This window comes from Squalius cephalus (genome assembly GCF_949319135.1).
Source record: "Squalius cephalus genome assembly, chromosome: 24".
Taxonomy (NCBI): domain Eukaryota; kingdom Metazoa; phylum Chordata; class Actinopteri; order Cypriniformes; family Leuciscidae; genus Squalius; species Squalius cephalus.
Window position 1 is genome coordinate 31,399,875 of NC_137145.1, and position 27,960 is coordinate 31,427,834.

At 42.2% G+C, this 27,960-nt stretch overlaps 1 protein-coding gene across 1 annotated transcript; it reads right to left on the reverse strand.

Moving 5' to 3' along the window:
* Positions 1-1,081: 1,081 nt before the first annotated feature.
* LOC307152669 (transcription factor RFX3-like) lies at positions 1,082-27,630 on the reverse strand (the record flags this gene model as incomplete). The annotated part of the gene is made up of 5 exons (XM_079861495.1): positions 1,082-1,283; positions 2,922-3,041; positions 4,553-4,734; positions 25,618-25,692; positions 27,625-27,630. 5 exons carry the CDS (start codon positions 27,628-27,630, stop codon positions 1,082-1,084), a joined length of 585 nt encoding a protein of 194 aa, XP_079717621.1.
* Positions 27,631-27,960: the final 330 nt, after the last annotated feature.

Below are 27,960 nucleotides of genomic sequence, written 5' to 3' on the forward strand. Positions count from 1 at the left end.
TTTAAAATGTATTAGTAAATGTTGAAATCAACAAACTAACAATGAACAATACTACAACATGTATTAACCTTAGTTAATGTTAAAAATGTAATCTTATTGTAAAGTGTTACCATTTCATATAAATCCAAAGAGTCTGCTATGCTTAAAGATGGCCATGTTTAAAGGCCAGGGCATTAAAATTACATAAATGTATATTACATGCATAGTCTCTCACTTTATTTGCTTCTATATTAGAACACTTGATGATTATCTAATCAAAATAACAAAATGTATTGCAATGATAAAAAAGAATAGAATCGAATGCGTTTCTGATTTGTTTGTCTCTGTCGGCTGCATGAACATATCAATGTTAAGAAAACAATCACGTCACTAGCTTTAAATACGCAACTTCACCGGCTAATGAATGCAGAAAAGTGACCAGCTGGATATACACTAATGCAAATAGATGGTAACAATTGCGACATTAAACATGGGTCAGGTTTGCGTGTGTTTTTGTCACATTGTTTTAACCGCTCAAGGTACTAATGTTGGAGTCCTCACGGCAAACACACTTCTGTTCTTTCTCTGCTAATGCAGCATCTAGTCAACAAATGACTTTATAATGATATGGCAACATGGACTGTAGTGTTCTGTATTCATACCGTATCGCTGTCTGTGTTTTAAATGCGCATCTGAAGTGTCAGCGCTCTCCGTATAATGTGTGATCTCTCCGCAGCCTAACGTTACTGTTAACATAAACAACTCATCCAGTGATAGTTTGTTATTTGCCCTCTAGAGGTCGCTCTCGCTCTGTGTAATGACAGCACACACTTCTCATCCGCTCCAGCAACGGACGTATCCAGGAAAAACTATCGGTGTGGATTTTTGGCGATAACGATAGTTCCACCAATCAACTATCGGTACCGATATATCGGCAAAACCTGTGAATCGCTCGACCTCTACTTATTACTCCAGCACCTGCGTGACATCATTAACCAACGTGGTTGAATGACCAGTTTGCGACAATAGTTTTGGGAAACGGTCATGACTAGCTAGTTGATTTCTTTAACGATGCAGCGTACTGTGATAGTTAATAAGCGAGTTACGGCGGTGTACGGGAAACACAGCCCAGATCAGCTCTAAGACATGGTTTGAGCTCGAGGTGTGTGTGTGGTTTACCCAGGAACTGCTGATGGTGTTGGCTCTGAGCGATGAAGGTTTGCTCCGCTGCGCTGGGTGTGTGTTGCCCCCCGCTGGAGAAACTCTCCAACGAAACACTGTCCATCTTCTGCACTGGCTTGAACCTGGAGACGGGACAAAAGAGATGAGTAATGAGCCGTTGACTTCACTACCGGCCAAATGTTTGATTCCAAAAATATTATTCCAATGTAAATCAGCTGTTCTCTATGTGAATATATAGTGACGTGTAATTTATTCCTGTGATCAAAGCTGAATTTTCAGCATCATTACTCCAGTCTTCAGTGTCACATGATCCTTCAGAAATCACTCTAATATGATGATTTGATGATCAAGAAACATTTATGATTAATTTTTTGATGGAAACCATGATACACTTTATTTTTCAGGATTCTTCACATAGAAAACAGCTGCTTTACATTTGTAATAATATTTCACTGTTTTTACTTTATTTCTGATCCAATAAATGCATTATTCCAAACTTTTGGTCTTTAGTGTATTAAAGTCCCCCTGTGGTGTAAATCCAGCTTTTAATGTAGTTTATGTGTCTATGTGGTGTTTTTAATGTGCTTTAAGACAAACCATGTGTAAGTTCATAAGTCGACACCATTGCTGACTATTTCCTCCTTAAAACTGCAGTGAACCAAAGACAGTAGGCTTGTTTGAGATGCGCCTTGCCTCGCCTGAAATGTATGCGAGAGTAGGCGGCTGCAGTGAGAGGAGGAGTGAAAAAAGCGCAGGCAAGCCGGACAGATCTCTCTTCTCACAGTGGATCTGACACCTGTGAGATCAAAGATGGATATCGCGGGATTCACGCTCGTGCACAGTTTTGCTAATAAACTGGATGGAATTTAAGTTCTGTTGCTTTTACATGAAAATAAATATAATGAACAAGACACCCAAAGTAGCCTACTTATTTAATTCCATTCCAAATACATGTTTATCAATCTTTTTTTCTTTAATACAGACATATGTGTTTTTTTTATTTATTTTTTAATAAAAATTACATTGCATAATCCATAGAGATCGCACTTTCAGATAGTTTGGGAATATTCACACATAACGTATACTACACATAAAACATGATATCAGAGTTTTAAAATCAAACATTTTAAAAGAGAACAATACATCACGGTTGTTTAAACCAATGAACAATAAGCTGTGTCGTCAGTAAGTCGTTTCCCATCATGCTTTTGATCAGCGCAGTCGGTGGAGAGCAACTGCGCGCGACTGCAGAATCCGACACGTGCGCCTTGCGGTCGCGAGAGTTTTTTGACATAAGTCAGCATGACATCAGAGCAAGGCGGATCGCCCTCGGACACATTTCTAACTGGCATGCATCTCGTGCTGATCACCGGTGATCGATTCTGCGCAGATTTTGCTCATCTCAAAACAAGCCTAGTCTCAAAAACACGCTTTGAAATCGCTGGTGTTTCTGACGTCACAAACTACCTTGTAACCAATCAGATCAACGTGTGATCGTCAACCAGTGGATCTTTGAGCTGAGTGAGTGAGTGGAGGCGGGGCTCATTTGCATATTCATAGAACCACGTATACTAAATGAGGCAAGGGTGTCGAGTTACATTCAAGATATTTTAAGGCATGACAGACATTTTGTTCAAGGAATTTTTTTTTTAAATATGTAATTTTGGTGATCAAAGATGAGTTTTAAGGGATGCAATGATTGACTACAGGGGGACTTTAACTGAAATAAACAGCAGAAACTCGACGGAGACGAGACTAACCTCTGCTTCTGCTGGACGGGCTGCTGTCTCAGCGCCATGTACTGCATGTCCTCCTGCAACCGGTTCAGAGGAGAGTCCGGTTTCACACGGATCCCGTAATAATGATACTTCGAGTTCCCTCTAAACTCAAGAAGAGAAAACAAGAGAGCATGTGTTGATTAGGGCTGGGTATCGATTCAGATGTTACAATTTGATTTCGATTCGACTCAATGAATATAGATTTAATACAAATCCAATATTTATAAAAAACAACACTGAACATAAGTTTACAAGTGGTTAATTGATAAAAAGAATTTAAGAGCCACAAACCTGCATATTAAACTCTTTTTTTATTTTAGGTACATTAAAACCCAAATCAATATTTCAAAAGCATACAATGAATGGACAGGATTTTGATGCAAGATGAAACATTTATGCTGAAAATTGGACAAGTCAGAACCGTCGCACGCCTTGATCAAACAGGATCAGGTTATTTTATGTTTAAGATAAAACAAGCATAAAATCTCACAGCATTAGCTGTAACATGGAGGCTGCATACAATTTTAATGATACGACAGTCCCAATCATAGCTTTTAATGTTTTGCATTGATGTTTGATCGCACGCGCTAAAGCTGAAGAGATCAAATACTCGTAAACTGAAGGACTTTTCTAGCGGGTTATTTAACTCAACGAAACGCATCCTATATGAGATTAATCAGATATTTATATTACATAAACTTAATATGACGACTTATATCTGCCCAAAATGACGTGAATGCACAAGCGAACTTGACTGTGTTGGTCAGAACGTGTAACCCCTGTTCTGGACGCGCCATTCCCACGACAACGCGCTGAAACGGCAACTAAACCCAGATAATTCATTTTATTACAATAGTGTTCTCATTATAATGGCATGCATATAACAGTTCCAATCATAGTTATTAATGTGCATTGCTGTTTGAGCTGCGCACGCTAAAGATAAAGATGATCACCGGTACAATGAAGCGCTTTACTGCATCATTACCTCAACCAAACGCATCCTATATGAGATTAATCAGATATATAAACATAAAATAAACATATTACAACTTACAATGGCACAAAATGCTGCGAATGCTCGAGAACTTGACTGTGATTGTCATAAAGGCTTTAATAATCGTTATCGCTTTTACCGCCACAACGCGCTCGTCGCGCTGAAACACTGGCGAACAAGAGCTCACAGCATTCTTTTACAGTCGTGTTCTCATTATAATGATATTACGCTTATATGACAGATTTGTGCACTGAACTATATCTTCCTTTTCCAAGTGATTCCAATAATATCAAGCAATTCAAAACCATCATGGTGAACAAGTCACATCTGAGGAGTCTCAGCTGAAGGAGATAAAAATAATCACTTTTATCGGCTTTAATATATCAGATGAATGTTCTTATCGGATCGATAAAGATAACATTAAAAATTACCATTTATCGGCCGATATCGATATGTGGTCGATATATCGTGCATCCCTAACCGCCATATACCGTGAAATCTGTATAATTTTGAAAAATACCGTGATTTTTGGTCATGCCGTCCAGCACTAGTAGATAAATAAATATGGAAGATTTTGAATCGACCACATTCTGGAAAATGTGTGAGCTGGAGCTGTTAGCGGGTTCCCAGGCGCCGGGTCCGCAGGCCCATGAAGATGGAGCGGATGAGCTTCCCGAAGGACGTGGCGTTGACCGGGTCCAGCTTCTGCTCATGACAGTGGCGCAGGTAGTGGTTGTACAGGGTGGATCGGGGCAAACTCACGCCCTCGGCCGTCTCGTAGTTATCCAGCAGCCACTGCAGCTGTGAACAACACCGCTAAACACATCAGATAAACTCGCACTTTACATCTCCTTAATGAAACTGCATCTCGTGCTTCTACGGGAGAAAGAAAGTCACAGGTTTTGGAATGACGTGAACGTGATCTATCCTGGTGTTTTTAATTGGTGCGTGACCTATAACCTCAGAACAAATCACTGAACATATTGCAATATTTAACATAGAAGTCCATTCATGAAAAAAATAACAAAAACGAACTTTACACTAAAATAGAACTCGCATAACCGTATAAATACAGTGCCATTTAAAAAGTCTGAGTCCACACTGAAAATCTGGAAATAAACATTTTTAAGATTGTTTTTTGTATCGAATTTAAAGAATGCAAAGAAATGTAAATGTAAATGAGTGTCATCGATCATGTGACTCTTTTAAACGGCACAGTATAACGGGCCGTTCACACCAAGAATGATGACGATAACGAAACATTAGTGTCTAGAATCACCAGAGGCTCAATTATACGATATTAGCATGATTTTTAAGCCATGATGCTACGATTTTTTTGATTTATTTATTTATTTTAAAATTTGCAAAAAAATATATTGATATTTTACCCTTTTTTCCAACTGCAAATGTCCACAAAGGGAAACTGTCCACACGTGTTTTATCTAATAAGAAGTTCTCGGTGTTCACTTTTCATCTGCATATCCATCTCCTTTGTCCCTTCCTTTTCAATATTTTTTTTTTTTTTTTTATTTTTTTATTTTTTTTTATTAAACGTCGGTTATTTTAATACACATGCACATACAAATACAGTCTCAGCTTATACAGTAAGAAATAATGGGAAATATACAAACAAGTAAACAAATTAACATAATCGGGCTAGGGACTAAATATGCGCCATAAAATAGAGAGTCAAGAGAAATTATTAATGTAGCACCAAAAAGGTGTCCATAACAGCCAAAAATCATCTGACTTTTGATGTATATCATAGGTGAGTTTCTCAAGAGGAAATAATGTACATGCTTGAGACAACCACATTTTAAAAGATGGTACCTGAGGAGATGACCACAATAAAAGTATGCATTTCTTTGCCAGATAAACCAAAATTAGAAACAAGTGTTTGGTGTGGAAGTCCAACGCATTCTCTACTCCTCTATATAATAAATAAAATTCCAGAGAAAAACACAATTTTAACTTAAAAAGCCTTTGTAGAAAATTATGTACTTTCTTCCAAAAAGAAATGATTTTGTCGCAATACCAAAAACAGTGAAGGAATGTTCCTTTGCATTTTTTACAGTTAAAACAAAGATCAGAGGAGTTTTTGTAAATCTTTTTCAGACGTAAAGGTGTGAGATAGACTCTGTTAATGAATTTATAATTGAGTTCATGAATACCCAATGAAGTACATTTAGAGTACAAATTGTTACATATTTCAGACCAATCTTTATCTTCAATTTCGTGACCTAAATCTTTTTCCCACACATTCTTTAAACTCTCAAAAGAAGATGTACATGAGTAAGATAGAGCTTTGTATATTTTGGATATTAACCCCTTGGAAAAACTGCTCGTTACAATTTCCTCTATGGCAGCAAGTTCAAATCTCAATTTACCCTTATCAAACAAGGATTTTATGAAATGACGCAGCTGAAGGTATTTAAAAAAATTGGATTGCGGTATGTTATACTGGTTGGAAATTTCTTGGAAAGATTTTAGTGTACTGCCTGTAAAGAGGCACGATAACTTTAAAATCCCTAATTTAGACCAATCTGAAAAGCCAATATTTTGTAAAGATACAGGGAAATCAGGATTAAAAGCAATAGGCGAAAACAAAGTGATATTAGCTGGAATTTTAAAATACTTTTTTATGTCTCCCCAAGTCAAAAGAGTGTTTGAGATGATGAAATTTGTTGAAACACATTCAAGTTTTTTAATATTTATAATAAAAGGCAAGAATTTTATTGGGAGAGGAGCACAGGCTGTTGCCTCCATATTGAACCATTTAGAGTCAGTCCTTTCGCTGTACCAGCTAACCATATGTTTCACCTGTGCTGACCAAAAGTAAATGCGTAAATTTGGTAAAGCGACTCCTCCCATTTCTTTTGGTTTCATTAATTTATTAAGGTTAATTCTTGGCATTTTATGGTTCCATATAAATTTAGAAAAGTGCTTATTAATATCTTTAAAAAAAGTATTAGGTAAGTAACAAGGAAGCGATTGAAATAAATATAAAAATTTAGGGAGAATATTCATTCTAATCACATTAATCCTACCCAAAAAAGAAATAGGAAGTGTCCTCCAAATGTTAAGGTCTTTTTTGATAACTTCAAAAAGAGGGGCATAATTTTCTTTAAATAAATCCTTAAGTATTGGTGTAATAAATATGCCAAGATATTTAAAACCAACAGAAGTAATTTTAAAGGGTGAAAGGGATGAAAGATCAAGTAGATTAGGGATATGGAAAGAGAGTGCCATAGATTTTGACAGGTTAATTTTATATCCGGATAAAATACTATAATCTGAAATACATTTTAATATCGCTGGGATTGACCTATCTGCTTCAGAAATATACAGCAGCACATCGTCTGCATATAAAGAAATCCGATGTTCTTCGTCCCCTACAGTTATTCCACAAAGATGTTGGCATTGCCTTATAGATTCAGCTAGTGGCTCAATTACAAGGGCAAAGAGCAGGGGTGAGAGAGGACACCCCTGTCTTGTACCTCTTTCTATGTCAAAAGGTTTTGAGGTTAGGCCATTTGTAGTCACAGTAGCTAGAGGGCTAGCATAAAGCAGTTTTATCAGGTCAATGAATTTGGGACCTAGATTAAATCTCTTAAGGGTGGCAAACAGAAACTTCCATTCGACTCGGTCGAAGGCTTTTTCTGCGTCAAGGGAAATAATAAGGGATGGAGTTTTACGTGCTTGTATTGAATTTATAACATTTAAAAGTCGACGAATGTTGTCTGTGCCAAAACGTGATTTTATGAATCCTGTCTGGTCTGGCTTAATAACCTGTGGTAACACAGTTTCAAGTCTGCGAGCAAGTATTTTGGCAAGTATTTTGTAATCGGTATTCAGGAGACTTATTGGTCTGTAAGAGGCACAGTCTTGAAGATCTTTGTCTTTTTTAGGGATTAAACAAATAGATGCTGTTTTCCATGACTCAGGAGCTACTCCGCGATCTAATGCATTTTGGAGGGCGGGTATTAAAATAGGAGAAAGTTCTGGCCAGAATTTTTTATAAAATTCACAAGGGAACCCGTCCGGGCCTGGAGATTTATTTGACGGCATAGAATGGATTGCGCTAAGAACTTCTTCTGGTGACAAAGGTGAATCTAAAAATGTCCTATCTTTATCAGAAATAGTTGAAAGAGGAATTCTATCTAAGAATTCAGTAATGTCAGATTGCCCCGCAGTAACTTGTGATTTATATAATGTTTCGTAAAAGTTTCTAAATAATTTGTTAATTGAGGCGGCATCATATGTAATTGACGCATCTGGAGTCTTCATTGATTTAATTGTTCTCTCATTCTGTGTTTTTTTAATTAGATGGGCCAATAATCTATTAGGTTTATTTGCGTATTCATGGTACGTTTGTTTTGAAAAAAAAATAAGTTTTTTAATGTGGTTTGTGTGGTCCAGATTAAGTTCCGCTCTGGCTCGACATAGTTGAGCCCAGTTTGCTTGAGTAGGGGCTGTACTATGTAAACATTCCAGTCTCTTTACTTCCTTTTCTAACTCCTGCCTTTTTCTAGACCAAATTCGTTTGTATGCAGAGGTATAAGATATGATATGGCCTCTAATTGTAGCTTTAGCAGCATCCCAAATAGTTGCCGATGATACTGGCGAATTTTCATTATCTGTCCAATAATTTTTTAGCCCTTCCCTAATTGAATCACAAAACAATAGATCATTCAACATGGAAGAATTAAATCTCCAGACCCTTGTGGACCTGTGTACGTTTAGCGTCATGTCTATGTAGACTGGAGCATGATCGGACAAAACAATTGAGCCGATCTGGCATGCAGATACTGCATGAAGATATTGAATGGGGATCAAAATGTAATCTAATCTAGAATACGAGCCATGAGGATTAGAGTAAAAGGTGTATTCTTTACTTCCCCCATTAAATTCTCTCCAAACATCAGAGATTCCAGACTCGTTACAAAGTTCCTTGAGGACTAGGGATGCTCTAGGGTGGGTGAGTGTTTCTGAAGAGGATTTATCCATTTTTTGATCCATGACGCAGTTAAAGTCACCAGCACACAGTCCCAAGCCCTTGCGGTACTGATTAAACAAAAGTATAACTTTAGATATAAATTCAGGGGAATCCTCGTTTGGAGCGTAAACATTAAGTATAGTGATAGGTTGCCCATATACTGTGCCTGTAATTAACACATATCTTCCATCTGGGTCGTTAATCTGATGTTCTAGAATTAAAGGGAAATGCCTACTGATTAAAATAATTGTACCTCTCTTCCTGGTGTTTGCTTTACACGATGAGAAGAATACCTGTCCAACCCAATCCCGTTTTAATTTTAAGTGTTCTGAGTCAGATAAATGAGTCTCTTGTAGCATAGCAATAGTGGTTCTTTGTTTTTTCAGATAGGTTAGTATTTTTTTCCTCTTAATCACATGTCCCAGCCCTTTAACGTTCCATGTAATAACCTTGGTCGTATTGTACGTAGTCATGAAACAGAGAAAAGTAAAAACAAAAAAAGCTGTAAGTTCAAGACTGCATCAAACCTAAGACATATATAAAACCGACGAGAAAGATTTTTGTATTTTGGAACACGAAACATAACATATTGAACCCAAAACCCCCTCCCCCTGCCCTCCGGCCTCGTCCCCAAACGACGAGGCACACCCCGAGAGACAAAACTTAGGTTACTGTACCCGACCGGTACCGAGCATAAGATAGTAACAGCCCATACCAAGTAGTAATACAGAGTTATACCCATAGGGGGCGCGCAAGTGCTACAGACCAGTTCCCTTCTCATAAACCCAATATCTGAGGATTCGACGTTTGACCAGCGATCGTTCCACAAAAAAAATAAAAAAATATAAATAAAATAAAATAATATATCTCTTTTCTTTCACAACGATTATAATATAAAAAAACAAAAAGAAGGAAAGAGAGAAGAAAAAATAAAAAGATAATAAAATTATCTATATCCTGGCCACGTATCCATTTTTCAAATAAATTGTCCTCAGATTATTGTTAAAAGTCAACACCATAAACAAAGTCTATAAAAGAACCAACAACTTTCAGTTTGATATACTTGTCTCTATTATACCCTTCTGGCATTACTTATCTTCCAATGTTTTCATAAACTCCATGACTTCGGCTGGGGAGGAAAACAGATGTATCCGAGTTCCGTGGAGGCAGCGAAGTTTGGCAGGATAGGCAAAGCCTCTGAACATGTCACAAGCAGACAGTTTTTTTCTGACATCGTCGAACTCCCGGCGTTTCTTTAGCACCTCGGCGGATACGTCTTGGAAAAATCGCAAATGAATCCCTTCATGGCTGATGTTCCGTTTTTTCCGCGCTGCTTGCAGTATCAACTCCTTGTCCACATAACGTAAGAAACGCACCAAAACACTTCGTGGAGCATGGTTTGCTCCCGGCACCGGGCCAAGAGACCTGTGAGCTCTTTCAATCTCAAAGCGTGTTTCAGGAGTAAGGTCCAGCCATTTCGGCAACATCCTTGTTAGATATTGCGCGATAGGGTCAGATCCTTCGGCTTTCTCAGGGAGGCCGACTATCCTCAGATTTTTCCGCCTGCCTCGGTTCTCCAAGTCGTCTATTTTGGCTCGAAGTAATGATAGTTCTTTGTCCCGAGACGTGATTCTTCTTTCCTGCGTTAGCATGCCATCTTCAGCGGCGGAAATTCTTGCTTCTGCCTCGGTTAGTCGTGACTCGTTCGACGCCACTCTGCCGGTTAAATTAGAGAGGGATTCCTGTATTGCGACAACTGATGTAGAAATATTGTCCAAGCGGCTGTCGATTGCACTCAGTCTGCCATCGATATTGCCCAGGCTGGCTCCCAACGAGCGAATTTCTGTCAGCATGGCGTCAGATTGATCTGACGAGGCCTCCTCCGCCTCAGCCTGTTTTTTCTTTGCAGCTCTGGAAGGCCGAGAGGGCGCGAAGAGCGGAAAATCTCGTGATTCTTTAATCTCGGACATTGATGCTTAATGTAAGAGCGATAGACTTCAAGTTTGCGTCGAATTAGCTGAAAGATAACTTAGAAAAAAAGGGAACTGGCTCGGAGCTAACAGATTATGCGGCCATCATCGGCGAGGTCCCTCTAGCGCCCCCCCTTTTCAATATTTTAAATCTAAATTACAGTTGTCAAATACAAATGTTTGCACACTCAATTCTATACATTTAATTTTATAATGCATAAGCAGTTTTCAACAACAAAAAAAAAGCCATAATGAACAATTAAAGGTGACACTATCACTCTCCTTTTCAGTTCCCTTTCGAGGGAACTCGCGATGCGTCAATGACGCTTTGGGAACGCTTCTGCGTGATTGCGTCTGAAGCACTTGTATCAACTAGTCCAATGGCGAGAGTGGGCGTCACGGGCGGGTGACTATCGTACTAGTACTATCGTACTCGCTCTGTTCCCGCTTGTCACTCTTTGAGGAGGGTGTTCAGGCTCGCGTTCCTCGCAAGTACCGACCCAGTGTTGCCGAGGCAGCACGGAAGTTGGTATTGTGGGTTCGCAAATGGATCTCGCGGAGAGGTTAGAGACGGGCTCCGCCTTTTCTCTGCTTTTATCCGGGGGATCCAGCGCTCTCTCTCTGCGATCGGAAGCCCGCGCGGATTCTTCCATCCTGGTTAGAGAGCCCGGTGTTTCAGCAGTCTATCTCTGAGGAGGTAGAGTGCTGAGCATCAATGCATGTCCACAACCACAAGCATATTATATATATCTAGACAGGAGTATGGGGAGCAAACAGCTTTGGATTGTGTGTTCCTCCCTGCCCTCGCTTCATTACGAGTGTGGACACACGCGATTCATGTGTTGTTTGTTTGGGAGTGGAGCATGCACGGTCAGCTCTAGTAAAATAAAGGGACTGACAGTGTTCATTCATAAATTCCCGACGTGTATCTTTTGCACTATCAAAAGTTTAGCTCTGCTCCCGATGGCTTTCTTCTCGAGGGAAGAAAGTCAATGAAGATTATTTGGCTCTGTTACTCGATCTCGGATCTCGCATGTGCTGAGACAGCGCGTAGATTACGGGGTCTGCAATATCAATAATAGTGGACTGGCTACGTTCATTCATGAACATTAACGACGTGTGTTCACTATCAAGAGTTTCCCCATGCTACTGTTTATTTAAAGACTGCAATAAAAATCCAGTGGTTATACAAATGCAATGCATTGACTAAAGAGATACATAGTGTATTGCAAGCTACGAATTTAGGATTTTTTTATTGTATGTTGAAACTATTTTTATATATAAGCTTATATATAAATATATATATATTCAGCCACAGACTATATTAACTTGTCTGGTTAATCTTTTGCTGTTTGATTCTGAGGAATTAAATAAGTGGGCTGCATTTAAATTTGCTTATCTGACTTTCATTAGTTAGATTCATGTATAAGTTCAGCATTTCATCCAGACTGTGTAACTTGTCTGGATGATTTTTTACTACATTTTATTTGGAGGAATTAAATGGTATAATGATGTGCTGAGCATCGAGTTAAGGGAATTGAAGATTCTAAAAACCATCTCAATCTCCTGTGTACAATGAGTTTGGAGTTTATAACTTCATAAATGGAGCTGTTGGGCGGAGCAGCACTAGCCATTAACAAACTCCTTGTATAGGCAGAGTGTCATTTCCTGTGCTCCCCCTCAGAAAGATTGGGGACCAGAATGGCATTCTCAACAGAAGCCTTTAAAGCAGAAAATGGATCTGAGGACTGTTTTTCTGTGAAAAAGGCTTCGGTCAAGGTCCTGATGCCACTGGTGTCAGACCTCTGGGGGCAACCCCGACCGGGGTGGAGCAGTGTTCACCTCAGTATACGGTGCCCGCCCCACCTCGGTGCCCTCAGGAGGCCGTTCTGCCAACCCCGCGCCCTTGGTCTCGGGGCGCAGCGGTCTCCAGCAAGCACATGGCTCAGTGTCACCACGACACCGTGTCAAACTCGCACCCTCTTAGGGGGGTTCAAAAACAGTCAGTTCGGTTGTTTCCTGCCAGGATGCTTCAGGTCACCGAAGTGGCTGTTACAATAACATCAAAGGCCAGTCTCGAGAGACTGGTACCCTTAGTAGATTTTCTGACAGAGTGGAAGAATCTGCCGAATATATCTCCATGGGTCCTGCAGATAATAGAGAGGTTACAGAATCCAGTGAGAGAGGTTACAGAATCCAGTTTCGTTCTCCTCCACCTTGTTACAACGGGGTGCTACTCGTTTTAGTACATCCCGAGCAGGCTCTGGTAATGGAGCAAGAAGTAGAGTCTCTATTAGCGAAGGGAGCTATAGAGCAGGTGTACTCGCCCGACAGAGAATCCTGGTTTTACAGCGCTACTTTATTGTTCCGAAAAAGGATGGGGGGTTGCGTCCCATTTTAGATCTCCGTCTGTTGTATCGTGCAGTCATGAAACTCAAGTTCAAGATGCTCACACTCAAACAGATCGTGACTCAAATCAGATCCGAGGACTGGTTTGTCACGATAGATTTAAAAGGCGCTTACTTCCATCCTCCCTCTACAAAGGAGCTTCCTGTGGTTTTCTTTTGGGGGCAAAGAATACCATTATCGGGTGCTTCCATTCGGTCTAGCTCTATCACCCCGCACGTTCACAAAGTGCGTAGATGCAGCTCTGGCCCCGTCAGGCTGCAGGGTGTTGTGGAAAAATTCAGTATTTCTTATATTCATTTGTTTCCAAAACTGTTAATTCCATTTGAATCATATGTTTCTGTGAGGTTTTCCAGCAGCTGAGGGGGGACAGGAAAGAGCAGGCCAATAAAACAGATGGGCAGGAAGATAATGAAATACCTGAGCACGAGAAAGGGTTTGGTTAGAAGAATACAGGGTTATTTAACTAATAAATGAAGTACCAGGCCCTCTCCTTAGGGAAGCAGGAGGTAATTTAGGTCATAAATGAAGGCCTTTGGGTGTCTCAGGGACAAAGAACAGTGTGACCTGCACCAGGGGGTAGAAACCAGTCCAAACCAGCTGAAGATAGGGGGTATCTTTCTGGAATATTACAAGAAACCTGGAAGGAGGAGTTTTGTTGCCAAGAAACTGTATAAAATGTCTATGTCTATTTAGTCTATAGGTAGTCTGTTTTCCAAAACTGGGTGGCTGCGGTTTTTGTGAAAAGAATCCTCAAAGAATAAACTTTTCTCTTTATTACAGTTTTGCCTCTTGAAAGTTTTCTTACACCTTTGATGCTGTTTGTTATTAACTTCTGAAAATTGCCTTTACAACTTGGTGTCAGAATCGTGGGGTCCTGTGCGGATCTTCTTCTCCTGGTCCTGAAGAACGGATTTTGACGGAAGTGCAAACCCGGCGGCATCAGGCGGCCGTCTCATACCTCGACGGTTTGAGATAGAAACTCAACAGATTAATGGAGAGAGAGCCAATACCTGCATTCAGGGCCAGTGGAAGAACTCCCACCAGGAATCAGAAAGAATCCGTGGCAATTACAGAAAAGAGAAAGCATCTCTGGGTAAGAAACGGCAAAATTGTTTTATTGATGTTAAGTGTAATTTGATAATTGTGAGTGAACGTGAACCATATTGGCTGAATTTGCTTTTGGTACGAGCTGAGGAAGTTTTTTTAGGGAGAAATTGATCTGACAGATTCAGACCGGTTTCTGACAAACCTAGCTCGGTGGTGGACAAGAGTGCCACTGGTGATTCAGATAATCACAGTTGCTGATTAATTAGTTTTGCTCAAAATCTCTATAACCTGAGGTCTTGTAAAAGTGGACGGAAGAGCCACGCCAGATTAATTAGGTAAATCAGAACTAATCGAGCGCTAAGAAAGCGCTCATGGGAAGATTTTGAGTAAAACATAATTACAGGAAGCACAGCATATTTGCTAAAACCCGGCCGATTTTGGGGTGAAAGAAAATCAGATCTGTTGAAGACGTTTGACAGATCAGTAAGACACGTGTCGAAACAGTTAAATCCAGAAAGGGGATTCAGCCAAAAATGGGGTCATCTAACAGTAAATTAGACCATTTTTACACTCCTATTTTCTGTCAGATGAGAAATAATTATGGAGGTAAATGTATGGTTGACATACAGAAACTGATCAAATATCATGACTTCCCAGAGGCGGGAACCTTGAGTAAGATAAGACTTAATGTCGTAAAAGAATCAATAGAAAAGAACGAGGAAAAACAGAATGGTTGCTGTGTGTGTGTTAAACATGTGTGCAAAGAATGCGAACATACAATAATGTGTTGGGTGGAAGAGGCAGACAGACGAGAACGAAAGCAGATACAAAAGGAGTTATTGGGTGATAGTAAGAAAAATGTGAAGGATGTTGTATGTGTGAAAACAGTTCCTTTGGAACAGAAAGCTACTAATGAACCGAATGTATGTGTTTTTTCACATGTGACCGAGACGGCAACGGCTCCGCCGCCTGCCTACAACACAAATCAATATCCCGTAGCAGAGATATCGGCTCTCAAACTGGACCTCGATCTGGACCGCTCTCCACCACCCCTGAGAACCGCACAAGAACTGGAGCGGGACAGACAACAAATGGAACAGCGAATGGCAGCCAATGAAGCACGACTCGCAGAAGCACAAGCACAAATTGAATTGACATTGGCAGCCCAAAGAGCACCGCAGGCAGAGGCAGATGCAAGAGCAGCGCAAGCGGGGGCAGAGGCCGCGGAGCGAGTGGCACAGAGACTGGCAGCAGAGTTTCATGCACAGTTACCAACGTCGCCGATACAGCAGGGGGAGGCAGACTCCTCAGCACGGGCCGCGACAAGCAGCGAAGAAGACGAGGAAGCGTCTGATACAGTTCCGGACACTCCGAATGACGAAAGACCGGGACCAAGCCAGCAGAAAGTAATAACGAGATCACAAGTCAAGCAAGAAAAGGTCAGTTTTACAGCGGCAAAGGTAACAGCTCCGATGGTTGAAGTTGTGGGCACAAACGGACCGATACTGATTTTCAGAGCATGGACGATGATGGACATGAAGGACGCTATGGCACATCTGCAAGACGCGGGTGAGCGTTTCGCCAGCGAACTGCTTGCAGTATGCAGAGAATTCAGCCCAACCACACAAGAACTGAAACGATTGCTAACTGTGACAATGGGCGCTGCGAACTGGGGCAAAGTGGCCGGCAAGCTGGCGAAAACAGATATCAGAAGAGTGCATGCAGACTGGGACCACGACAGCAACGAGCCTTACAGGAAAGAAGTGGAAAATTTCTCCAATTTCATCGGCGCAGCTTTTCCTCTACGTGTGGACACTGAAAAAATCACGTGCTGTGTCCAGGAAAAAGATGAGTCGGTAAGCAATTATTACTTCAGACTTTTTGAGACATTTGCAAAGTACAGCGGCTTGACTGAGCCAGCAGACAGGGGAACGACAGCAGGTACTTGGGAGAAACATTTGATGGGCTATTTCCTGCAAGGAATGAAACCCGAAACCCGAAGAGGGACAAAGTCCAGCTACGTCGAGTGGAAAGACGGTCGTTTGAGTGCAACGCTGCGACACGCTATTCACGTTGAAGAGGACGCTGAGGAAAAGAAAGAAAAGGAAAAGCCCCTCACAATGGTGGTTGTGCAACCACAGCAACAACATAACAAGCCTGCGTTTCCCCAGTCAAACCCTGCTAATCGAAAGGGGCAGAAAGGAAGAGCTGCTGGAGGAAAATGGAACTGCTATCTTTGCTCGACAAATGAACATGCGATCCGAGACTGCACAAGATGCAGACTGTGCAAGAAGGACGGACACTGGAGCGGCGCGTGCCCGAACACGAAGTCTGATTGAACCGACGGGGTGAGAGAGCGGGACAAAGAGGGTCCAGCTTTGGGAAGCCAGTCTCTGGTTACAGCAAAGGGAAGTGAAAATATTTTTACTAACACACACACACACACACACACACACACAATGCACACACAAACACATACACTGATTTACTTTCTGCTACCTGCAATGAAAAAACTGCTTGCAAGTCTTTATGTGTGTCTGACGAAGTTTTGAGCAAAGCTATGACTGATGATTTAAGCAGTGTTGTGTGTGATGAGCGTTTGAAATTATGCAAAAGCACAGGGTTTTCTGAAATGCCTATTTATCCATTACTAGTCAAAGGGGTAGTTATTGACTTTCTAGTCGATTCTGGTGCAAGTTTGTCCACGTTGCGACCATGTGATTTACCATGTGTTCCGAACTTAACCGGGAAAGTGTATGAGAGCACTTCGGCCTCGGGCCATTTGATCTCTGACCGGTTAACAGAGCCGTTAGAATGCGAGACAGAGGGCGGACGCTTTTTCAAACATGAATTTGTGTGGTCTCCCGGCTGCCCCGCACCTCTGATGGCTCGTGATTTAATGTGTAAATTAAATTTGTCCCTCTGTGCTGATTCCAATGGAATTAGCATCGAGGAAACGCCACAAATTACTTGTTCTAAATTTGAGCCGAAGTGGGCTTATGAATGGCAGGTGACAGATGTTGATTGGGCAGAGAAAATTTTGAAATTGGCAAAAGATCGAACAAACCCAGTCAACACAGAGTTTATGACAAATGATAAAATGCATTGTACATCACATGTCGTAACAGAGCGAGATTCAGACTTTGAAAAGATGTGGTTTAATTCTGTGGAGAATGAAAGTGTGAAATTTGACCAGATTTTCTGGACAGAGAATGTGTGTGCACTGTCTGCCGTGTTGAATGAGAGTCAGAAAGGTTGTTATCTTATGACAGAGAACACTTCATGCCACTTATCTGTCTCCAAGGCCATAAGCCAGCAGTGGAGAGATGTGGGCCTTTTTGTGAAAGAATGCTTATCAGCCACAGACTGGGTGAGAGTTGATTCACACATAGCAGAGAGTCAGAGTGTGGGGGCATTTAAATCAAACTGTGACTTTGAGGTTGGGGTCCTGAGAAATGTGACTGCTATTGGGAAAAATGTGACAGCACAGGGAGAGGGGGATATTTCTGCCTCAGAAATTGATATATAATTGATAAAAAAAACAAATATGATGTAGGGCTGATAAAAGGATGTGAGCCAGTTGTAATCACACCAAAATCTGATTTCAGGCCATGTAAGGCACAATATCCCCTGAAACGTGAAGCAATAGAGGGTATAAAACCGGTGTTTGATGCTTTATTGAAAGAGGGCGTAATTAGGCCTTGTGATGATTCACCTGTCAGAACTCCAATTTTCCCTGTAAAAAAGATACGAGATCGTAATCAGCCTATTGAATGGCGCTTTGTTCAGGACCTCCAGGCGGTGAATTCATCTGTCGTTGCACGCGCACCAAGAGTGCCCAATCCATATACGATCCTAACCCAAATTCCGCAAAATGCAAAGTATTTTTCTGTGGTGGACTTGGCTAATGCTTTTTTTAGCGTTCCGGTCGATGAAAAAAGCCAGTTTTGGTTTGCGTTTGATTTCGATGGTAGGGGTTATACGTTTACGAGATTATGCCAGGGGTTTTGCGAAAGCCCGACTTTATTCAACGAGGCACTGAGGAGAAGTATTGAGAATCTGACTTTGACAGAAGGAACCGCATTGCTTTCTTATGTTGATGACCTTTTGATCTGTTCAGAAAGTGAGTCTGTATGCAGGGCTGACACTGTGACTCTCCTGAAGCATCTTGAAAGGGAGGGGCACAAGGTCAGCCTTTCGAAGCTGCAGTTTGTGAAACAGGAAGTGACTTTTCTGGGCCATGTTATCAAACAAAACAGCAAAACATTGTCACAAAAGAGGGTGCAGGGCATAAAAGAAGTGCCAAAGCCAGTAACAAAAAAACAGTTGTTGTTATTTTTGGGAATGTGTGCTTACTGCCGTACATTCATTCCCAATTATGCCATTTTAGAACAGCCTTTACGAGCCCTTACAACAGGGAAAGGGCTGAGGTCATGTGACAAACTTGTTTGGACAAGTGAAGCTGAAGCAGCATTTGATAACATGAAAGTACAGTTGTGTATGGCTCCATCGTTAGGCCTTCCGATTGTGGATCGTCCGTTCACGCAGATGGTTGATGAAAAGAATGGTTATATGACTTCTGTCCTCCTGCAGACACATGGTGACCGATTGAGACCCGTAGCCTATTTTTCAACAAAACTCGACCCTGTAGCCGCAGGACTGCCACACTGTCTGAGGGCAGAATTGGCTGTCATGGCCTCAAGAGAGTTTGTAGGCTATGCTGATCTGACTTTAGAAGTCCCACATTCGGTGTCCATGATTTTGCAGGAGCAGAGAACATCACATTTGTCTACAGCTCGTTGGTTGAGATATCATACGATTCTGTTAGATATGCCAAATATAACAGTCAAAAGATGTACAACGCTGAACGCGGCGACCCTTTTACCCACACAGCAGGATGGCGAAGAACATCACTGTTGTCTGTCAGTACTAGAACAGGTGTGCACACCGCGTCCAGATTTGATGGACGTTCCGCTTGATAATTGTGACAATATCCTGTTTGTGGATGGATCTGCGTCGAAAGATCCACAAACAGGACAGAATAACGTGGGCTATGCCGTGACGACTGAATTTGAAACTGTAAAATCTGGCAAATTACCATGTCATTACTCTGCACAGGCAGCTGAATTAGTCGCTTTGACTGAAGCATGTAAACTGATGACTGACAAGTGTGTAACGATTTACACAGACTCGCGTTATGCTTTTGGGGTCACGCATGACTTTGGTGCTCTGTGGAAGCACAGAAAATTTTTGAAGTCAGACGGACGACCAATACTGAACGCTACGTTAGTATCTGACCTTTTGGAGGCCATTATGCTGCCAGACAAGATTGCAATTTGTAAATGCGCAGCGCATACTAATGATAAAAGTTTCGTATCAACAGGCAACGCCAGAGCTGATATGGCTGCGAAGGCAGCGGCAGCAAAACAGACTGAAGCTGATAGCAGTGGCGCCACCTGCGTACAAGTTGACAATAACCTTAACAATGACATTTCTCCTTGTTTACAGAGCATGCAGTCTTTTTCCACAGGAGCTGAGAAAAACAAATGGAAGACGGCAGGCTGCAGCCTTGTTGATGGTGTATGGACATCTGTTGATGGAAAGCCATGTCTGCCCAGCCATTTTTTCCCACATTACGCTAAATTGTTACATGGGTTGGACCATGCATCAAAAATGGGGATGATTATGCAAATGAAAGAATTGTGGTTTACCAAAGGTTTCACAATATATGCTGAGAATTTTTGCAAAAGATGTGTGATTTGCACCACATATAACATTGCACGGGGCATTAAAACACCACTGGCAAGTCAGCCAGCCCCAGACGGGCCATTTGAATATTTAATGATTGATTTCATTGAACTAACCCCGTGCGGAAAAAAGAAATATTGTTTGGTACTGGTGGATATGTTTTCAAAATGGGTTGAGGCGTTTCCCACCTCAAAACAAGATGCGGCAGCAGTTGCAAAGGCACTGTTGACCGAGATTGTCCCCCGTTGGGGCGTCCCAAGAAAGATCAGCTCCGATAACGGAAGACATTTTGTCAATGAGGCAATCAAACAGGTGGGCAAGTTCTTAGGTATTGATATGAGAACACACTGTGCCTACCACGTTGCCAGCGGGGGCGCTGTTGAGCGTGAAAACCAGACGGTAAAGAACAAATTGGCAAAATGCTGTGAAGAAACAGGACTTTCGTGGGTGAATGCACTTCCCACTGTGTTAATGTACATGAGAATGAGAAAGAGAGTAAAAACAAATTTGAGCCCATTTGAAATTCTCTTTGGTAGACCACCATTCATGGGTATAACAGGGGAAAAAAGGAGGCTTCCATCGACAGATGTGTGTGAGAATGAAATGTTGAATTACTGCAAAGAGATGTCACGTTTGTTATCTCACATTTCTGTGCAGGTGAAGGCAGCTCTCTCTAGGAGCAAAGTAGCTGAGACGTTCCTGCACAAAATCAGACCGGGTGATTACGTGGTGATTCGAGACCTCAGGAGAAAGAGCTGGAGGGCGAAACGGTGGCTAGGACCGTTCCAAGTCTTGCTGATCACGCATACGGCGGTGAAGGTCGGCGAGCGAGCTATGTGGGTGCATGCCAATCACTGCAGGAAAGTTCCACCCATATCGGAGGAGCAACAAGAGGAGGAGCCCCAAAGACAGCAGCAAGCTCAACAATAAGCCCTAAAGACAAGCAGGTGCAAGGTCACTCAGAGAAAGTGGTGAGACCAGTGTGCAGAGTAAAGCCATTTGTACAGTCAGAGACATTGACCACTGAACTAACAAAACTTAAAGATTTACTGGCAACAGATCCCCACATTCTAGCAGCAGCGACGAGCGGAGTGAAATACGAGCTGCAAGGAGGAAACTGGGAGAAGAGGAGGGTTCTGATTGCGCAGGCAGCATCAGGTTGCACACTGTACATCAACAAAGACTGATAAGACTCTGAGTGGGTAAAAAGTATTCTCTGGCACAACACAGTTGCAGAACTAGACAAGATGGATCGTTCAAAGCCATGGCATCCATTCAGAATACCAGGAATGTGCGGACTTTGCAAAAGCACGCTCATTTTGACTCTGATATCAGTGACTATCTGTTTGATTATTTTATGTTTCACTGAGGGCTTTCCAGTGTGGTCTGTGGAGAGACACACCAACGAGACTGAAACAACTGTGCTGAACAGCACCATCAGACAGCGTGACAGGAGAGAAGCAAGCGTCTTCAAGGAAGTGATACCGGTGAGAGGATTGCAGGGGAGCACCGTCTCCATCGAGGAGGGATCAAGCATAACCTTCAAATGCAACCCGTTCGAAGCCAACTGCCAAGGGTGTGACGGACACGCCGAACAGTATTTACCATTCTATTTCTGTGAAAGCCCATGCAACTGGGCCAACGTGAAAGCCTTTGCTTTTAACATCAGAGAGGGGTACGACAGAAGATTCAGGGTGTTCCCTGAAGACAGACTGAGTAACAACAGGTATGGAATGAGAGTGGAATTGGAAAATGCAGTGCGTTCTGACCAGGGCAGGTACTACTGCGCCCTGGACTTATCTGCTAAAGACTGGTATGAGCAGGTGGACATCATGGTGTATGCGGCAACAACACCACGGACAGCAGCAACGACGAAATGATATGATTCAGAGAATGATAAAGAGGAGGAATTTGTTGTGGAAAAATTCAGTATTTCTTATATTCATTTGTTTCCAAAACTGTTAATTCCATTTGAATCATATGTTTCTGTGAGGTTTTCCAGCAGCTGAGGGGGGACAGGAAAGAGCAGGCCAATAAAACAGATGGGCAGGAAGATAATGAAATACCTGAGCACGAGAAAGGGTTTGGTTAGAAGAATACAGGGTTATTTAACTAATAAATGAAGTACCAGGCCCTCTCCTTAGGGAAGCAGGAGGTAATTTAGGTCATAAATGAAGGCCTTTGGGTGTCTCAGGGACAAAGAACGGTGTGACCTGCACCAGGGGGTAGAAACCAGTCCAAACCAGCTGAAGATAGGGGGTATCTTTCTGGAATATTACAAGAAACCTGGAAGGAGGAGTTTTGTTGCCAAGAAACTGTATAAAATGTCTATGTCTATTTAGTCTATAGGTATTCTGTTTTCCAAAACTGGGTGGCTGCGGTTTTTGTGAAAAGAATCCTCAAAGAATAAACTTTTCTCTTTATTACAGTTTTGCCTCTTGAAAGTTTTCTTACACCTTTGATGCTGTTTGTTATTAACTTCTGAAAATTGCCTTTACAAGGGCTATGCGTTCTGAACTACATCGATGACTGGCTGATTCTGGCGGAATCAGAGCAGTTAGCGGTTCGGCATTGAGATGTCGTCCTCGCTCAGATGAAGAAATCGGGGTTGAGACTCAATGCCAAGAAGAGTGTGCTTTCTCCATTACAGAGAACCACTTTCCTTGGTGTGGTATGGGATTCAGTCACGATGCGAGCCACAATATTGCCCATTCATGTAGCTGTTATCCTCACAGCCACAAAAGAGTTGAAGCTAGGCCAGTCACGCACTGTAAAACAGTTTGAGAAACTGTTGGGCCTCATGGCAGCAGCGTCCAATGTGATACCCTTTGGCCTACTGTACATGAGACCCTTGCAGTGGTGGCTCAGAACCAGAGGGTTCTCCCCGAGGGGAAACCCACTTCGTACGATCAAGATCATGCGGCGGTGTCTCCACGCCTTGGTTATATGGATGAAATACTGGTTCCTATATTACATGAGCAGTCACGCATTGTAAAACAGTTTGAGAAACTGTTGGGCCTCATGGCAGCAGCGTCCAATGTGATACCCTTTGGCCTACTGTACATGAGACCCTTGCAGTGGTGGCTCAGAGCCAGAGGGTTCTCCTCGAGGGGAAACCCACTTTGTACGATCAAGATCACGCGGTGGTTTCTCTGTGCCTTGGTTATATGGAGGAAATACTGGTTCCTATCCCACATGAGCAATCACGCACTGTGAAACAGTTCGAGAAACTGTTGGGCCTCATGGCAGCAGGTTCATTGTGATTCCCTTTGGCCTACTGTACATGAGATCCTTGCAGTGGTGGCTCAGAACCAGAGGGTTCTCCCCGAGGGGAAACCCACGTCGTACGATCAAGATCACGCAGCGGTGTCTCCGCGCCTTGGTTATATGGAGAAAATACTGGTTCATTTCCCAGTTTCCGGTGTTGGGAGCTCGTTGCCATCGAGTTGCTATCTCGACAGATGTTTACCTCACCAGCTGGGGAGCGGTAATGGGAGGCCGCTCATCCCAGGGCCTGTGGAGGAGTCATCTTTTTTGGCACATAAATTGCCATGATGGCAGTCTTCAATGCGTTGAGACATTCCTCCCAGACCTGAAGGACCTTCATGTGCTTGTCCGTACAGACAACACATCGGTGGTCTCTTACATAAATATGGTGGAGCAGATATCCTGTTGAGGCAGGGGCTGAGGCCCGGGGAATGGAGGCTCCACACCGAGGTGGTGGAGCACATTTGGGGGGTTTATAGTCAGGCACAAGTGGATCTCTTCGCGTCTCAGGATACGACGCACGGTCCACTTTGGTTCTCCCTCACACACCTAGCTCCCTTGGGGCTGGACGTTGTGGTACGGACATGGCCGAGGCTACGTCTGTACATCTTTCCCCGATTACTCTGCTCCCAGGAGTTCTGGAGAATGTCTGCCGGGATGGATAATTATACTACTAGTAGAACTGTACTGGCCGTGCCTACTGGTTCTCGGACCCGGTGTCTCTCCTCGACGGCTCTCCCTTGGAGATTCCAGTCAGGAGGGACCTTCAGTCTCAAGTGGATTGGGTGATCTTTCACCCAGCCCAGAGATTTGGATCCCATGGGTTTGGCCTCTGAGGGGGCCCAACTCATTGACTTTGGTCTCTCAACTGAGGTTGTGGAGACCATACTTCACTCCAGAGCTCCCTCCACGAGGAAACTTTATGTATTAAGTGATGGGTTTTCACTTCATATTGCGGGTTTCGGACAGTGGGGCCCAGTTTACTGCCCGATTGGTACAGTGCTGGAGTTACTGCTGGTTCAGTTCCCGCAGGGTTATCCCCTTCCACACTGAAGGTGTACGTGGCGGCCTTAGTGCCAGTCATGTCCCTTTTGGTGGTATTTCCCTGAGGGGGGGGACCTTTGTTTGTTTCTTCCGTGGTGCTTTTAGACCAGGACAGGAGTATGGCGGCTTAGAAGCCTTATTATATATGTTTATATCTCTGTAGGATGTGGTATGCGGCAGCCTGGTCCTCTCCGCTCACATTCGTAAGGTTTTGCAACTTCGACCTGGGCGCTTCCCCAGGTTCTCAAATGCTCTTGTCTTAGTTGTGCAGTATTCACACAGACAGGTTCTGTTTCGTATGGCGTATTGGGCATTCTCGTTCCCAAAGCGTCATTGACATATCGCGAGTTCCCTCGAAAAGGGAACGTCTCAGGTTACGACTGTAACCCTAGTTCCCTGAGAAGGGAACGAGACGATGCGTCACTTTGCCATACTTCCTACATCCCTGTGATCGACTTGCTTCGGCCCTTTTCGAAGCTAGCGCGGTTCTAAACCGGATGTCCTTTATCCTTTCCTGGTCGTCACGTCACCCGCCTGTGACGCCCACTCTCGCCATTGGACTAGTTGATACAAGTGCTTCAGACGCAATCACGCAGAAGCGTTCCCAAAGCGTCATTGACGCATCGTCTCGTTCCCTTCTCAGGGAACTAGGGTTACAGTCGTAACCTGAGACGTTATGTACAATCACATAATTATGTCTATGTTAAACTAACAATATATAGTTTATATATTGTTTTAGGAAAATGCATAAATTTGCAATTAACAGACACTTAAATGCATATAACTTGGATGTTAGATGGAGTTATTTTGATTGTGAAATAGCCTATAACGCAATAACGTTTGATTTCAGATGAAAATCATCGTCTGTTGCTTTAAATGCTCAAGCTCGTTAAAGCAGGATGGATTCTGATTGGCTGTCAGTGTTTTTATCGTTCATCAGCTGGAAAAAACTAAAGTTCTGAAAGTGATTCCAGTGATATCTCTGTTGCTATCGTTATGCTGTGGACTTACGCTATCATTAATCTCCTTGCTGTGAACGACCTTAAGAAAGAAAGTGAGTGAGAGAGAGAGAGAGAGAGAGAGAGAGAGAGAGAGAGAGAGAGAGAGAGAGAGAGTAACCCGTAGAGACAGAGAAAAGCGTAAAGTACCTAAGCAGAACGCTAGGAGATGTGCAAAGCCAAGCTGTGCATGTTTGCAACTTACATGGCTGTTGAGCAGCGAACTTCTCTGACTGGATAAACCTTCAGACTTTTGGAGCGTCTCAATCGCCATTTCAATCTGATAGACCAAAGAGCAAAAGAATAAAGGAGAACAAAACAAAAAGAGGGGAAATCAAATTAAGGCAGTAGCGAAAGAGAGCTGTACTGAAACCAGAGATGAGCAGCAGAAACAGACCTGACTAAAGCATCCCAGCCACACACACACACACACACACACACACACACACACACACACACACACACACACACACACACACACACACACACACCTACCTACCTCATGATCCAGCTTCTGTAAACCTTCATTCAGAACTGAACATCTAAGCAACATTAAACTGATAATGAGGTCAAGTCTTCATATACAGACTGAGAAATTAAAGGTGTAACATTAAACTGCTGGCAACATTAATGGGGACATATCATGCTAAATCCACTTTTTTAGCCCTTAAATGCATCTTGTTGTATATTTGGAGTGTTTAGAAGTACAGAAAAGTTTAAATTATTCTCTTCAGGTGCTTCGTTGATATCTTGCAGGTTCGTCGTCTTCATTTTCATCTCGCTCCGGCTCCGACTCTGGCTCGAACATGTAAGGCTGGCTGGACAAGTCTTCCGTTGTTGACATTTTGTTAATAACGTGTGAATAAAAAGTTTCTGTGCCGCTAGATAATCGTATCTCTGCTATCAAACTACAAAAATGGCCGAACGAGGTGGAGTTGAACCGAGTGTCACCTCTGCATCCTGGAGAGGGGGCGGGGTATGAAGTATTTAAAGAGACCGCACCAAAACGAGTTGCTATCAGACGCACATCAGAAAAGGGGTAGAAAAGGGGCCTGTGGAGCTATAATAATGAGGAATTCAGACCCAAACTTTGCAGTTCCGCTTTATATAAACTACAAATGTATGATTTATATGTAAAAAGGAACGATTTAAAAGCATGATATGTCTCCTTTAAAAGAATGTTGTGGTCAATGGTGTCAAATGCAGCACTAAGATCGAGTAACACTAATAGAGAGATACAACCACGATCGGATGATAAGAGCAAATCATTTGTGACTCTAACGAGAGCGGTCTCAGTACTATGGTACGGTCTAAATCCGGACTGAAAATCCTCGCAGATATCATTTCTTTCTAAAAAGGAACACAGTTGTGAAGATACTGCCTTTTCTAGTATCTTTGACAGAAAAGGTAGATTCGAGATTGGCCTGTAATTGACTAATTCTGTAGGATCAAGTTGCGTTTTTTTAACAAGCAGTTAAAAAGCAGTTATCATAGCCAGCTTAAAGTTTTTTGGTACGTATCCTGAGACAAAGACGAATTAATGATATTAAGAAGAGGATCTATGACCTCTGGAAGCATCTCTTTCAGTAGCTTAGTCGGTATAGGGTCTAACATACATGTTGTCGATTTAGATGATTTAACGAGTTTAGTAAATTCTTCCTCTCCTATAGCAACGAATGAATCCAATTTTTCCTCAGGGAGACTACAATGCACTGCCTGATGCGATACTGTAGTAGACGGTTGCATAGTTATAATTTTGTCCCTGATATTATCAATCTTACAAGTGAAGAAGTTCATAAAGTCATTACTGCTGTGCTGCTTGGAAACTTCTGTGTTTGAAGCTTTCTTTTTCGTTAGTTTAGCCACTGTTTCAAATAAATACCTAGGATTATGTTTATTTTCTTCTAAAAGGGTTGAAAAATAAACAGATCTAGCAGCTTTTAAAGCCTCTCTGTATGCAATCGAGCTCTCTTTCCATGAAATGCGAAATACCTCTAGTTTTGTTTTCTTCCAGTTGCGTTCCATTTTTCTGGCTGCTCTCTTAAGGGCCTGAGTGTGCTCGTTGTACCACGGCGTTGGATTATTTTCTTTAATCTTCTTTAAGCGCAAAGGTATTAAAGAAGAGTGCTCTGGGTAATATTTTATCCCTTAATCACTGTTTGGGGTCAAAATGACCCCAATGGACTTTTCCTTCATTTTTTAAAAGTGTTACCTTCATCGCAGGGGCATGAAACTCTTTGACTTTTCCTAAATAATCTATCTAAACATGCACAAAAAAACTGGGCTTGATTTGGTTGTTCTAAAGGTGTGTAAAAAAAATGGGGTCAAAATGAATGGGAAAATGAAAAAAATGACTTTTTTAAATTTTGTTTGTCAAAAAAATAAAAGTAAATCCATTATAAATCTGACATTTTTTACAAATAAACCAAGGTCTGGTCCTAGAGCATAAATAAAAAAGTAGAACGAACTTTCTATCTCATACACACACACACGCACACGCACACAAACACACACATGTATGTGACTGCAACAGAGAGCATTTTTACAG